The sequence below is a fragment of the Bos indicus genome, chromosome 6 (assembly GCF_029378745.1).
Source record: "Bos indicus isolate NIAB-ARS_2022 breed Sahiwal x Tharparkar chromosome 6, NIAB-ARS_B.indTharparkar_mat_pri_1.0, whole genome shotgun sequence".
Classification (NCBI taxonomy): domain Eukaryota; kingdom Metazoa; phylum Chordata; class Mammalia; order Artiodactyla; family Bovidae; genus Bos; species Bos indicus.
In genome coordinates this window covers 17,241,583-17,254,436 of record NC_091765.1, presented here as the reverse complement: position 1 = coordinate 17,254,436, position 12,854 = coordinate 17,241,583, and the positions used below count along the sequence as shown (strand labels likewise).

The window sequence follows — 12,854 nt, the reverse complement described above, 5'->3', positions numbered from 1 at the left end:
GATTAAAAAAATAAGCAACTGGTTATTCTACTCTAGCCATAATTCTAGTTATCCAGGATAAAGGAAGGAGACTGAGTCAAAGGAAGGTAGGGGAAAGCAGCTAAAATATGACTCAAACACAAAATGCTTTTGCAAAATCATCTTTGAAGTAAATTAGACTACACAAAAATGAGTTTTCGTAAATTTCAGGGCAATATGCGGGAGAAGTAACTATTTCTATTGAACTGTATGATGATTCACAGAGCTGTTTTTACATATCTAATCTCATATAATCAACAGGAAATAGGATATTGCTAAATTAGAAGTTATCCACACAGATTGCCTGAATAGACAAAGTGTGGGAGAGATGCAATAGAGGAAATTGGCACCATAATGGAATTAAGCTCCTATCATACTTTTAATTAAGAAACAATTAAATCCAGAGTTTTTTCCCCTTTACTTTTCTACAAGGCAATTACCTGAACTAGAAAACCCAATTATAATTTCAGTGGGCCACTGTTGGAATAACATGAGAAAAGGGCAGATGTTGGCTGTCATTATTTATACAGGGAAACAGCAAGTAAAATAGCTCTACCATTTAAGTGAAAACAATAAAATGTGACCTTTTCTGAAACAATATTAATCTTTTCAGTTTATGATGTGCTAGTGCTTTTTTTAAACAAATGACAACCAAAAAATGTCTAAGAAAATGCGGGAAAGTCAGAGGCATCAAACGTTGGTTTGTTATGAACACCAGGACATCAATGAATAGTATAGGAATAAATTAAGAGCATAATTACTTCAGAGCCACTTTAATCTGCTTTACTCATATATATATATATATACTCATATATATATATATATACACATACATATACAGTGCTTCCCTGGTGGCTCAGGCAGTAAAGCATCTGTCTACAATGTGGGAGACCTGGGTTCGATCCCTGGGTCTGGAAGATCCCCTGGAGAAGGAAATGGCAATCCACTCCAGTACTATTGCCTGGAAAATCCCATGGACAGAGGAGCCTGGTAGGCTACAGTCCATGGGGTCACAAAGAGTCAGACACGACTGAGCGACTTCACTTTCACTTTCTTTCACACACATATATATCTCAAAATGAAATTTTCCTTCATTCTCTCTACCTATTTACTCACTATCTCAAATGTGATAACATTTGAGGTTTTTACTTTTGTTATTATTGAGAATAAGATTACAAAGCAAAACAGAGTTCCGTTCATATTGGAGTTGTTGATCTCATTGGAAGTGAATCAAAAGAGTGAAGGCAACCAACTAGCAGGGAGAGAGATGGAGGAAGAGAAGAGGGGAAGAATGGAGAGGAACAAGCATCCTAAAATGTTCTATTCCTCTACCATGATCATAACGATTAAACCCAGGATAATCCACTGTTTTTCTTATTGTTTTGTCTTCACTGGTTCTGGCAATATCCCATGAGATCTACCCTCTTGGCAAACAGAAAAATATAAACAATGTAATGGCTAACTCTTAAAATAAATACAGAGCTGTGATTTAACCAAAGCCTGGAAATTAAAAAAAAAAATACAACACTATTTATCAGAACCCTTAATACAATCCAACCTTTTAATTGCTAAAACATAAGTAATGGCTGGCCACCAAATTCTGCTACCCAAACCACATGCCTGTCAGTGATCAAACTGTTGTCAGAGAAACAGAAATCGCAGCTCTGTACATGCTATTGGAAATGGCATTAATGCAGCATCAAATTTCAAATAAAAAAAAATGGTTTAACTTTCCTGTCTTATCTTAGATATTTATCTTTAGTTGTTTCATGAGTTTTGTCTTTTGTTTCGCCTTAACATCAATTCATTAGCTCACCACCAATTAGTTTGAACACTAGGTCTCAATACCCAGATGGTAACACATCTGCCTGTGTTGAGCTGGTAGAAAAGGTGAATAATGGGGTGACTGTGGTTTTGGCAAGTAAACTGGGATTTGGGCTGGGCAGAATAAATGCTATTAATTTAGGATAAAGCACAATTGGTAGGTCTAGAAATAAACTGGGAGCAGCAGTAGCAGCAAACAGAGCTCTCTGAAAATCTGACACAGGTTGCTAATTTGAATGGGAACTTTAAACAGTGGGGGTACTTAAAGATGCAGAATCCAATCTACAAAGAATAGCTATAGCTGAAATCAGAGGTGTACTTATACATGACCACATTGGGAGGGCCTAAGGATCTCACACTGAGCTTTCTAATTGTAGCTAAACCTTTCAGCAGCCACAGCACTGATCTTGTACTATAAAGCTCAATGGGCATAAGTCATAGTAACTAATATGGGGCTAAATTTCAAAAAATTATCTTCTCTTCATACCCAACAAAACTTTCCCCTGTTGACTAGTGTCAATATTAGAGTTCCTCTCTCTGTTTTCTTCTATAAATTGGCAGTATGTACACAGAGAAATAAAGTAAATCAAAAGATAATTAAGTTATGGAAAGGTGGGATCTATTCACTCTGCAAGATAAAAGAAGATGTTGCAAAGATAAGATTTTTGACTGAAGCCACTTTTCATTCACCATCACTTTAAAAAAATTTAGACAGTCTATTGAGATAGCTTAAGCTCTATGTATTCTGGCCAAAAAACCCTCAAAAACAAAACACAAAACCCCCAAACAAAGCAAACAAAAATCGTTACCAACTAATAAGGCAACAAAATCTGGCTTTATTACAAAAGGGTAAAAAAACATATCCCTTAAAAACATGATCTTTCTGAAATCTAACAATTTACCATTAAGTCATTAAGTCCTGGAATGCCATAATAAAATACTGACTGACTTTTCTTCAAACTCACATTTAATACATGGCAAGAAAGTAGGGTCAGCAGGTAAAGAATCTGCTTTCAATGTAGGAGACACAGGAGACACGGGTTCGATTCCTGTGTTGGGAAGATCCTCTGGAGGAGGGCATGGCAACCTACTACAATATTCTTGCCTGGAAAATCCCACGGACAGAGGAGCCCTGTGGGCTGCAGTCCAAAGAGTCGTAAAGAGTCAGACACGACTGATGGCTAAGCACAGCATGTGTACATATATACGTGTACAAGAAAGTATTTTTACCCTTCAAATGGCTATTGGGACAGTTCATTTAATACCTCTTTTGGTCAAATACAAAAAGGGTGTCCTTCATATAAGTGAGAAGAGTCAAAAAATATGTTGATGGAATTACTAGTCAAGGTAAGAATGTAGAGACAGCTTCATTCATAAATAAATGGTTTAGCAGTTGTTTCCCTATAAATTTCTAGAACCTATCATCTGTTAAATGGAATGGTGGCCAGAAAGTCCTAACTGATTAGTTCTTGCCCATAGAAAATTCTCTGGTTTTTCATTTATTACCATTTGTTTTATTTTTATGTCATTATCAATTAAGGAATAAAAGATATTATTTTTTTAACCTAATATACCAGCTTAAACCAAGTCATGCTTTCCATGATATTTATTACCCAGAACACATCCAATTTTCATTGCCCAAAAAATAGTACAACAGGGTTTGGAAAATATGTGCTGATTTGCCTGGGTGCTAAAGGCATCACCAATAATTTTGATTAATTTGTCTTGACACTGAATGCATTAACCGTACAATATTCTTTTAGCTTAAGGGCTAATTAGAATTCAAGTCAGCATGATACCTACTTTTGAGGATAACAGCAAGAACATTTGTTGTAATAAGAACCTCTAGGCAGTCAGTTTTGGTAATGATTGATTTGTAAAACTATTGAGGGGGGAAAAAAGGATGAGAAAATGGAATCTGTCCCCAAAACACTTACTTCCCTGAAGGATCACATTTGAGTACAAATTAAACATTTTGGTGGCTATGATGAAAATGAAATACAATAGCAAGTTTATTTAAAACTCGATAAGAGTCGGACACGACTGAGTGACTTCACTTTCACTTTTCACTTTCATGCATTGGAGAAGGAAATGGCAACCCACTCCAGTGTTCTTGCCTGGAGAATCCCAGGAACTGGGGAAGCCTGGTGGGCTGCAGTCCATGGGGTCGCTAAGAGTCAGACACGACTGAGCGACTTCACTTTCTCCTTTCAATTTCATGCATTGGAGAAGGAAATGGCACCCACTCCAGTGTTCTTGCCTGGAGAATCCCAGGGACGGTGGAGCCTGGTTGGCTGCCGTGTATGGGGTCACACAGAGTCGGACACGACTGAAGCAACTTAGCAGCAGCAGCAGAAAACATAACTTTCTTTTTTTTTTGAAAACATAACTTTCTGATTTTTCTTTTTCTTCATGGGATTGCATCATGAAAGCATACTTGTATTTATTCGAGGTTTCATTATGGCTGTGAAAAACTCTCTGATTTCTGGCTGTATGAGTTTCCTAATTGAATTCTTAAACTACTTAACTGCTCAGACACACTTTGTGCAAGCAGGAAATAATTATAAGTAACAATAACACAATGTTATCCTTCCAATCAGTATTTTTTCCTTTTCTTTTAGGAATTCATTACACATCCCATGTTATTTCCAAGAACTTTATTTATTTTTAAAATGTGATTTGGTATATATGAGGAAGGAACCTCATCTCCAGTGGATTTAGAAGATAAATTTTCATAGGTTAGTGAGCACTGCTTTTAATCCTAAGAATGACAAAGCAACATTTCTGCCACCTGTAAAAGTTAGTCCTTATATGAGTTAGTGTCAAGGATGAATTTATATAATGAGTTAGTTACTGTCTCCCAATCCTCAAGTTCTTGATCTGAATGTCAAATTTTCACTAATGTGGAAGCCAGAACAAAAATATCAAGCTTTGAGGGAAAACACTGTAAACATTTCTTTGCCACCTAAATGGTTTGTTTTTCTGATTTGTTGTAATTTTTACTGTATTAGGTCTCCCTACTGCATTCATTTTCTTGTATCAGCTACATTTTTTTTCTGAATTTACTTCCTGAATATGATGAGATAAACTGGTAGTCAGTGTTGAAAGGAGAAAAGCCAGCATTGAAAATCCATATCTGTAAAAAATGCCTGGGGTTAGGCAACGCTATGAATGGGGCCTAGAGTATTTCATTATTACATGTCAGGTTTTGCTTTTGCTTTTCCTGTGAACAGTGTCAGGAAGGAGAACTCAGCACCACGTCTTACGCCCAGAAAGCTATGCTCCTTTATTCTTTGTTCTTGGAATGTACTGGGTCAGAGGAAAAGATGAATGGTGTGATGTAAGAAAGTAGGTTATCTTACTGCTCTTAAAGGTAACATTCAACCATCACTACAGAGGAGTTTTCAGTCACATCTATGAACCTGCAGGGTATAAATGGGCCTTATGATCTCTAGGTTGAAATCACCCACAGGAGGTAAGACTCTATAGAACAGGTGCATTAACAATGTTTCCAATATTCTGAGCTGCTCCAAGAGAAAGAATTAACAATGGCTAAAATTTATATCTCATTTACTATATGTTTGGTACTATTTTAGGAGCTGCGCATATATTAATTCATTTAATCCTCACAACAACCCCTTGAGTTATGTACAATAATAATTTCCATTTTATAAGGAAACCCAGCACACAGAGATTAGGTAACTTGCCCAGTATCACGCCACAGCTTCACAACTGGTGAGGGGTAGAACCAGGATCTACATACTGGCAGTCTGGTTTTAAAGTCAAGGCTATTGATCACTGCCTGTCGTGACTTAATGACTAGGGTAACATAACCATGAAAAGGGTAAATAATGTTTCAAAATGTATGGAAAGGAAAAACATGTTTAAAAATAGGAATTTTGAAATCTTCCCCTTTTAAGTGAGTGATATTGGAAAAGCTAGTCACAATAAGCTTTACCCATGAAAAATGTATTTAAAGGCTTATTTATAAAAATAATTTTCTAAGCTCAATTCTTATTCCAGAAGACTGATGTTTGCATGGTACATTGTGCATAATTTAATTTTCCCAGTTGAACATCTTAACACTACATGAACCATGAATGCATGAAATAGGAATTCCAAATGTCTTCCACATGGTGAGCGCATTTTCCAATACTTGTGCCGGAAGTTTGAGAGTAGTTTGAAATTAAGCAATGCCTGTTCTTAGTGACTTTTATGTATGCCGAAGGTATTAGCACTTTTCTCTGAGTGGGACTCTGAGGTGATAGATGGATGAGTCTGCTGTCTGTACTCAGGCACTTTGCTCATTTCCTGAGAGCTGTGTGCAAGGGCATGTGGATACTCATTAAGTTTCCAACCATTCCCGGAGAGCAACAGGTGGCAATCAAAGCTTCCCTGGTATGTCATGGCTGGTTTCCTCAATGTCTTGGAAATAATGGATGGCATTTGCATGCTCTCTGGAGTACCAGCAGATAGGGAGATGAGTAGCAACAGGAAGTATTTCCAAAGGGTAAACAAAAACACAGGTCTAGGAAGGTTATGACTAATGCTCTTGCTACCACGCATTCTAAATCCATACATAATAGTTTCATCTTCTAAGTATTATTACTCATTCAAACTGTGAAATCAAGGTTAACTGTCCTATGGTTAGCTACCTAGTAGAAGCAAGACATATGAAAGGAATAAAGAATATCCCAAGTTAATGAAGCTATATCATAAATTTATAAACTTTTAACTCTACATTTAAAAATATCCAATGACTGCTACTATGATGTGTTTTTAAATTATCTCCTTTACAGAATTACTCGTTTATATTGAGCATGTAGTACATTATAAGGCAAGCATATCGCTTACATTCTGAACTAGAGAAGATAGAGCTATTAATCCAAAATAGAACTGGTGATTTAAATTGAATACTGACAAGTTACCCAACAGCACTTGATAATTACCTAGAAAAGTATCTCTAGTGAATGACAGAAAGGTTTTTGTCAATCAATAGCTTCCTTTCACCATAGTCACCAGTCAGCTTAGAAAAACAATGGAAAATGTCAGCTATAAGATTTCAACAAAATTTGTCTGGCAACTTCCCATGACCCTAGGAATAAAAACAAAAACATTAAAGATGGCAAATCACCATCTTTCCCAATTTGAAACCTCAAAACCTCTGGACTGGTCCACTGATGACTAGAGAAATGCACTGGTATATCTTGCCTGGCGGAGGACAGAAATCAAAGGTAATGAGAAAAAACAGTAGCTTTGTTTGTTTGTTTTGGAGGGAAAAACCCCAATACCTTCACCCTTATGTACTCTCTCTTAACAAGAAAGCTCACGCTCCGGAGAAAGGACAACCGGATTTCCACACAGCACTGAGATTCCCGGCATGTGACTGATGTTGGTGACAGAGCCCAGCTGACCTACAGGCAAGTACTGCAGGAAATCCTGCCCTAGTCTTTCCAAAACGCTCCCCCTTTAAATGCATCCCCTCCCCCTCTTATTTAAATGCCATCAGGTTCTTTTAAAGTAGTGCTGAATATAATTTTCTTAAATTTGTTTAAAAAAATCTATGATTTTCCAAATATTAGTAAAAAGTTTTTGTGTGTGTGTGTGGGGGGGACTCCTAAAGATGTGCAATGGGGGATTACTAATCGCATATTTACAGTATGAGATCACATACAATTTATTCAGTTATTTTTGCTAAATATCAAAAGATAAGGAAATTATTTCAACTCTTTAGTAAACTGTTGTTATAGAGTGTACTTTTCAATGGAGAAGACAAAAGATTATACATTAAAAGGACCTAGCCAAACATCTATAATGCTAACCTGGAAACATCAAACAAAACGCAGAACCAAAATTTCTGAGTGCCAACCTGGAATTCATAGCTTTCATATCTATTAATTATAACAAATAGCCTCATAAAATACTACATATTATACCATATGATGTCTGGGAACTCATTAATATATTTATTCTAAAATCATATTATGCATGTAAGACATTTTAAATACAATCTTCATAAAGTAGTATGTACAACTCTCTTACTGAAACTAGGAACGTTAACTTTAGAATCATCTAAAGCTCTCTTGAGATTAATTTAAAATCCTATAAGATAAGAACAATGTAAAGAAAAATCTCCTTGCATTCTGTTCTCATATCAAACAGTTCTAGAATTAAAAGAGAACCTTAAAATAAGAAGCTGATTCTAAGGGAGTGACTACAGCCAAGGCAATAGAACTTTTAAGCCTTGTCAGTTGCCACATGAAAAATTTTAAACAAAAAACCCATTTCTTAACATCTTTAGATGATTTAAAAACGTGTAAAACAATGTTTTCAAACTAAGCTTTAAGCAGTTATTTAAAAAGACACATACAAATTTTATGGGAATAGTACGTGGGTCAATAAAGCTTAGTAATATGATTTGTAGTTTGCAGTGAGAACTATTGACAGGAAGTGGAGGCACAAAACACTTTGGAGGGATTATTATAATGGGTGAATCACAAAAACAGCTGCCTGGAGGTTAGATTTATGGGGATGTTAAGACTCTAATTCTGGTCAAAATCTGATAGGATTTTAAGAGTAAATTTAAATGTGAAGGGAGACATTCCTAGACTTGAAAGAATTCCTATGACTTCAAGTGAAATGATTTTTACATTTATTTAAGGGGCATAGTAGGTTATATAGTGAATATATATCCAAATAGCCATGACAAACTCAGGAATGCCTGTGCTTCATTTTCTTTTTTAATCGACGTATAGTTGATTTTCACAATGTTGTGTTAGTTTCAGGTATACAGCAAAGTGATTCAAACTCCTAATCTATCCCCCTCCTCGCTTTCCCCTTTGGTAACTATAAGTTTGTTTTTTGTCTGTAATTCTACTTCTGCTACCTGTGCTTTGTTTTTCATTTAAAAATTTAATTGGTTGAAATGGCTGGTGAGTATTTAAAGAACAGCAGTATATTTTTAGCTTTCACTTTTTTTTTTTTTCATTTTTGTGACTCCCGCAATTACATTTCTACGAAGCCAAGACCGTCAGTGCGTATTTACCTTTATCCCCGGAAGTCCAGGAAGCCCAGGAAGCCCTGGTTCACCCTACGTAGATAGGAAAATCACACAGCATTATAGAACAGTATTCACTCAGGCACAGTATCTGAGAAAAACATGGCAAATGCTCCCAGTTGAATTCTTGCTGTAGGTGTATATATATATAATATATACTGTCTAGCTTCAAGACATTTGGTGAGATTATACAGTTCAGTCAACTCTTGATTCAGGGATGGGTTGACCCTTACGCAGGTTTTCCAGGAGTTTCCCTTTGGGGAATGAGCAGTTCCTTGCTCATTGTCATTACTACCAGAAGGTGAGAGAGAGAAAAGGAGAAGGAACTCGTCTGGTAAATGACCTGCTGCAGAAGCTGAAGCTATCAGCTGAAATGAGGATTACTTGCATTTGAACAATGCACCCTACTCCAGAGGTCTCTTACCTCAGATAATCAAGAGTTGGCTGTATGAACAGATGGTCACATCAAAACAATACACATGAAAAGTCTTCCTCACTTAAAAGTATAACAGTTATTTCTTTTCCATTCCTGAATGATGAGAAGATAAATGCATGGTTAAGATTATACTGAACTCCAGCCCATGTAGCTGACAATTGTTGAGTTGGGGTAGCCCTGCTTAGCCACTGAGAGCTAATGGTACCATGCAGCTGTTTCTGAATACAGGTTTGAGATTAAGTGGTACATTTTGGGTTAGCACACTGGAGTCAAGCTAAATCTTCTCATTTTCACAGGATTGTCTACATTATTTTAAGCACAAAGTATACTGACAGGAAGTTCTATTGCTTGAAAAATCTCCTGAATTCCACTAAAAAAGCATAAAAAAGTTGCTAAAAATTGCTAAAATAAAAAATTGCTAAATTTCACGGGATGAAAGCCCATCCCGTGTTGGGCTGAGGTGACCAAATATTGTGGAAATAACATTTGAAGGTAAAAGGGTCACACTGTTTCAGGATTGCAAGCCAGTGCTATGCCAACTATACCAAAAGAGACAGAAGCATCAAACTCCTTCTACTCTAAACGCTTGAACAATCCTATTTCAAGGAAAGTCTACTAACAGCAGCCAGACATTTAATCTTTAATATTATTACTTTCAAACAATGGAGAACTATAATTTGCTCTGGTATGATCACAAAATGACTTCAGATACTGTTTATATGAAGCTGTATAATTAGACATAGAAAGAACAATGACTTTCCTAATGGTTTAGGTCAAAGGTGCTTCAGGAATGCAAAAGAAAAGCTATTCTTTTTGAAACTACATGAATAAAAGTTTGCCTTGTGAACAAGACTAAGATGAGATTAAGCCAGAGAAGAAAGAATAATTATTAAGACTTTGATATTCCATTCAAAGAATACTTATCCAAGCAGATTAAACTTTACACAGATACAACATTATACCTTTGATTTTCTTTTTTCTTTCCCTTTTCCCCTTCAATAAATGACTTCAGGAAGATCTAGTAAAATGAACTTATTCATATTTCATTGAAGATTCTCTTTTACAAAGAAAAAAGTATAAGACCCTTCAAAATACAGTAAGCTGCAGTATAATAAGCAAATAATAAAAGTAAGCATATTGCTGACAAGTCCATAGTTTTGTTTTGTCTTAGAGAAGCCCTGCCCCCAAACTCAAGACATCCTATTTAAGACATGTGGAAACCCTATTTAAACATATGGGTTGTAACACGGTTTTTCCAAAAGCTTTCTCACTAAGCTCTTCCCTCCCACCAAAATAAAAAGATCAATGACTAAAGTAAGATATTTACATACACATGCATACATAGACACACACCCATGTTTCTCACATGAGAAAGATGTATAAGACATTATGGAATATTTTATAATATAGATTTAATACTTACAGAATTTGAGCATTTAGCTGTTCCCTATGTTATATGCATATGTATGTAGGTATAAACGTTATAAATTTACTATTTAATGAACAAATATTTCAGTAATTAATATTTCATAGTCTTGGATTTTTATAAATTTGACCTTTCCAAATTTATGTTTACTTAAAAGTTCACATAATAAAAGATTATAAAACATTTAATTTGACCCTTCGAGAAACATCTCAACACTTTTAGGAAGATGTTTCTTCTTATATAAATTCTCTATCTTTATACCATCAAGGCTTATCTTTTAATTAAGAGACAGTTCTTCAGTTAATGTCTCCATTCTTGCCTATTTCTTAACTCAGAGCTTTATTGAGCTGAGTTCTTGGGCATGTACAGCCCAAGGTCAGGTCTGGGTCATAACTAAGAATTGGTTTGTTATTCCACTCAAAGACTACTTGTCCAAGTAGATTATACTTTATACTGATACATTATACTTTGGGTTTTCTTTTTTCTCTCCCTTTCATTCTTTATTCCCCATTATTGGAGACCCAGTCTACTGTTAGAGTCAGTTCTCTGCTTTCACCCCGTGTCCCCGTGACAACGCCCGGTGTTTCTCGATATACTTCTACTGTGCTGGCCCCTTTCGATGGAGCAACAAGCATTTTCACTCCTTTAAAACTAAAAAATACATATAAATTTCAAAAAGATGTGGAGAAGTTAGGTAGGCAGCAGCTACCTAACCACCAGTGCCACTGGATGTGGAGAAGGTAGGAAGGAAAAAATCATGTGATGAAACACAATGCCTATTTCATATATCTACACACTCACCTTATAATACATATACCCTAACTCACATATCAATCACAGACTCTCCTGTTGAGTTGATAAAAGAAAAAAAACTGAAATGAAATCATTCCTACATTATGAACGTTACTAAAAATCAAATTTCATACTGCCAAATACCAGAAAGGGGAGACCTAATCAATGCACTTCAATTCTGTCAGGATATCCTCTACTTTCTGAGAACATCCCCAGTGCAGAAGCTTAAATATCAAAGAACCCACAACACAGTTCTACAGTGGTGAGACAAACGTTGTTGAAGAGTCCTTGAATGGCTTCTGTACTCATTCTGTTTGTCATTTCCAATCTAAGCAACCAGCAAGCATGGGAACACTCTACTTTTACATCAATGTTGGAGTAAGTATTGCCAAATCCAGATATTAAACAAAGGAAGTCATAAATATTTGTGGGAAACTGATATTGCATCAAAGGGTAGAATCTGGCCTAAATACTGATGAAAAAGATATTGCTCATTTCAGGGCACATTTTCATTCAGATGAGTTGTAATATTCATACACATATTCATTCACACACATATTCATTCAGATATAATCTAATTCTCTCAATATAATTTAAAACAGGTTTTAAATAAAATGCAAAGAAAAGCCAACGTTTCCATAAGTAAACCTACAAACTTTCAGAAATGAATCTAAAATGTATTTTTAAGTAATCATGATAAAGGCACAGTTTTATTAACCAATTGAAAATCAATTTGGATCTTCTACCCTGAAAATAGTGAAACCTATATGAAATTATAGCAAATTTGTTTTGTGTTTCAAAAAGACATACCAGTTTTGCAGACATTTCTTTTACCTTATCACAGATTTGGAGAGCAGCTTAAATTTAGCCTTCAATTTTTAAAGACTAAGGAACTTAAAATTAGTTCATTAGAGAAAGTCAGATGCTCTTTCACACCAAAACAGATCATGGATCTCTGTGACATCACTAATTTCAAATTTCTTACACAAAGAATCAGTAGGAAATTTTAGGCATTGGACAGAAAAATTTGCAGTGTTCTGCTGGGCTCTTCAGAAAAGTCTCATCTTTATCTAAAACTAAGCTTAATGAGTCGTTTCTCTCAGATTCTTAATTTCAAGAGAAAAACCTATTTTTAAATTAGGGAAATATTAAAAGATGTGAAAGACCTTCTCAAAAAATACTTTAATCCTAAGTGTTTAAACAAAGCAATGATCCTCTCAATAACTTCAAGAATGTGGGAATAGTTTTGAATGTTATGTTTTAAGATTCCAAACTACTACAGTGGGATTTATTCTTTTTCT

General features: G+C 35.5%; 1 protein-coding gene across 1 annotated transcript in view; it reads right to left on the bottom strand.

Annotated features, from left to right (window-relative positions):
* The window catches only part of COL25A1 (collagen type XXV alpha 1 chain), a 516,301-nt gene that overhangs the window by 64,983 nt on the left and 438,464 nt on the right, over nucleotides 1-12,854 (bottom strand). The window contains exon 18 of the mRNA XM_070791080.1: nucleotides 8,888-8,932. Within this exon, the coding sequence (XP_070647181.1) occupies nucleotides 8,888-8,932 (45 nt within the window). The remainder of the gene's footprint in view (nucleotides 1-8,887; nucleotides 8,933-12,854) is intronic.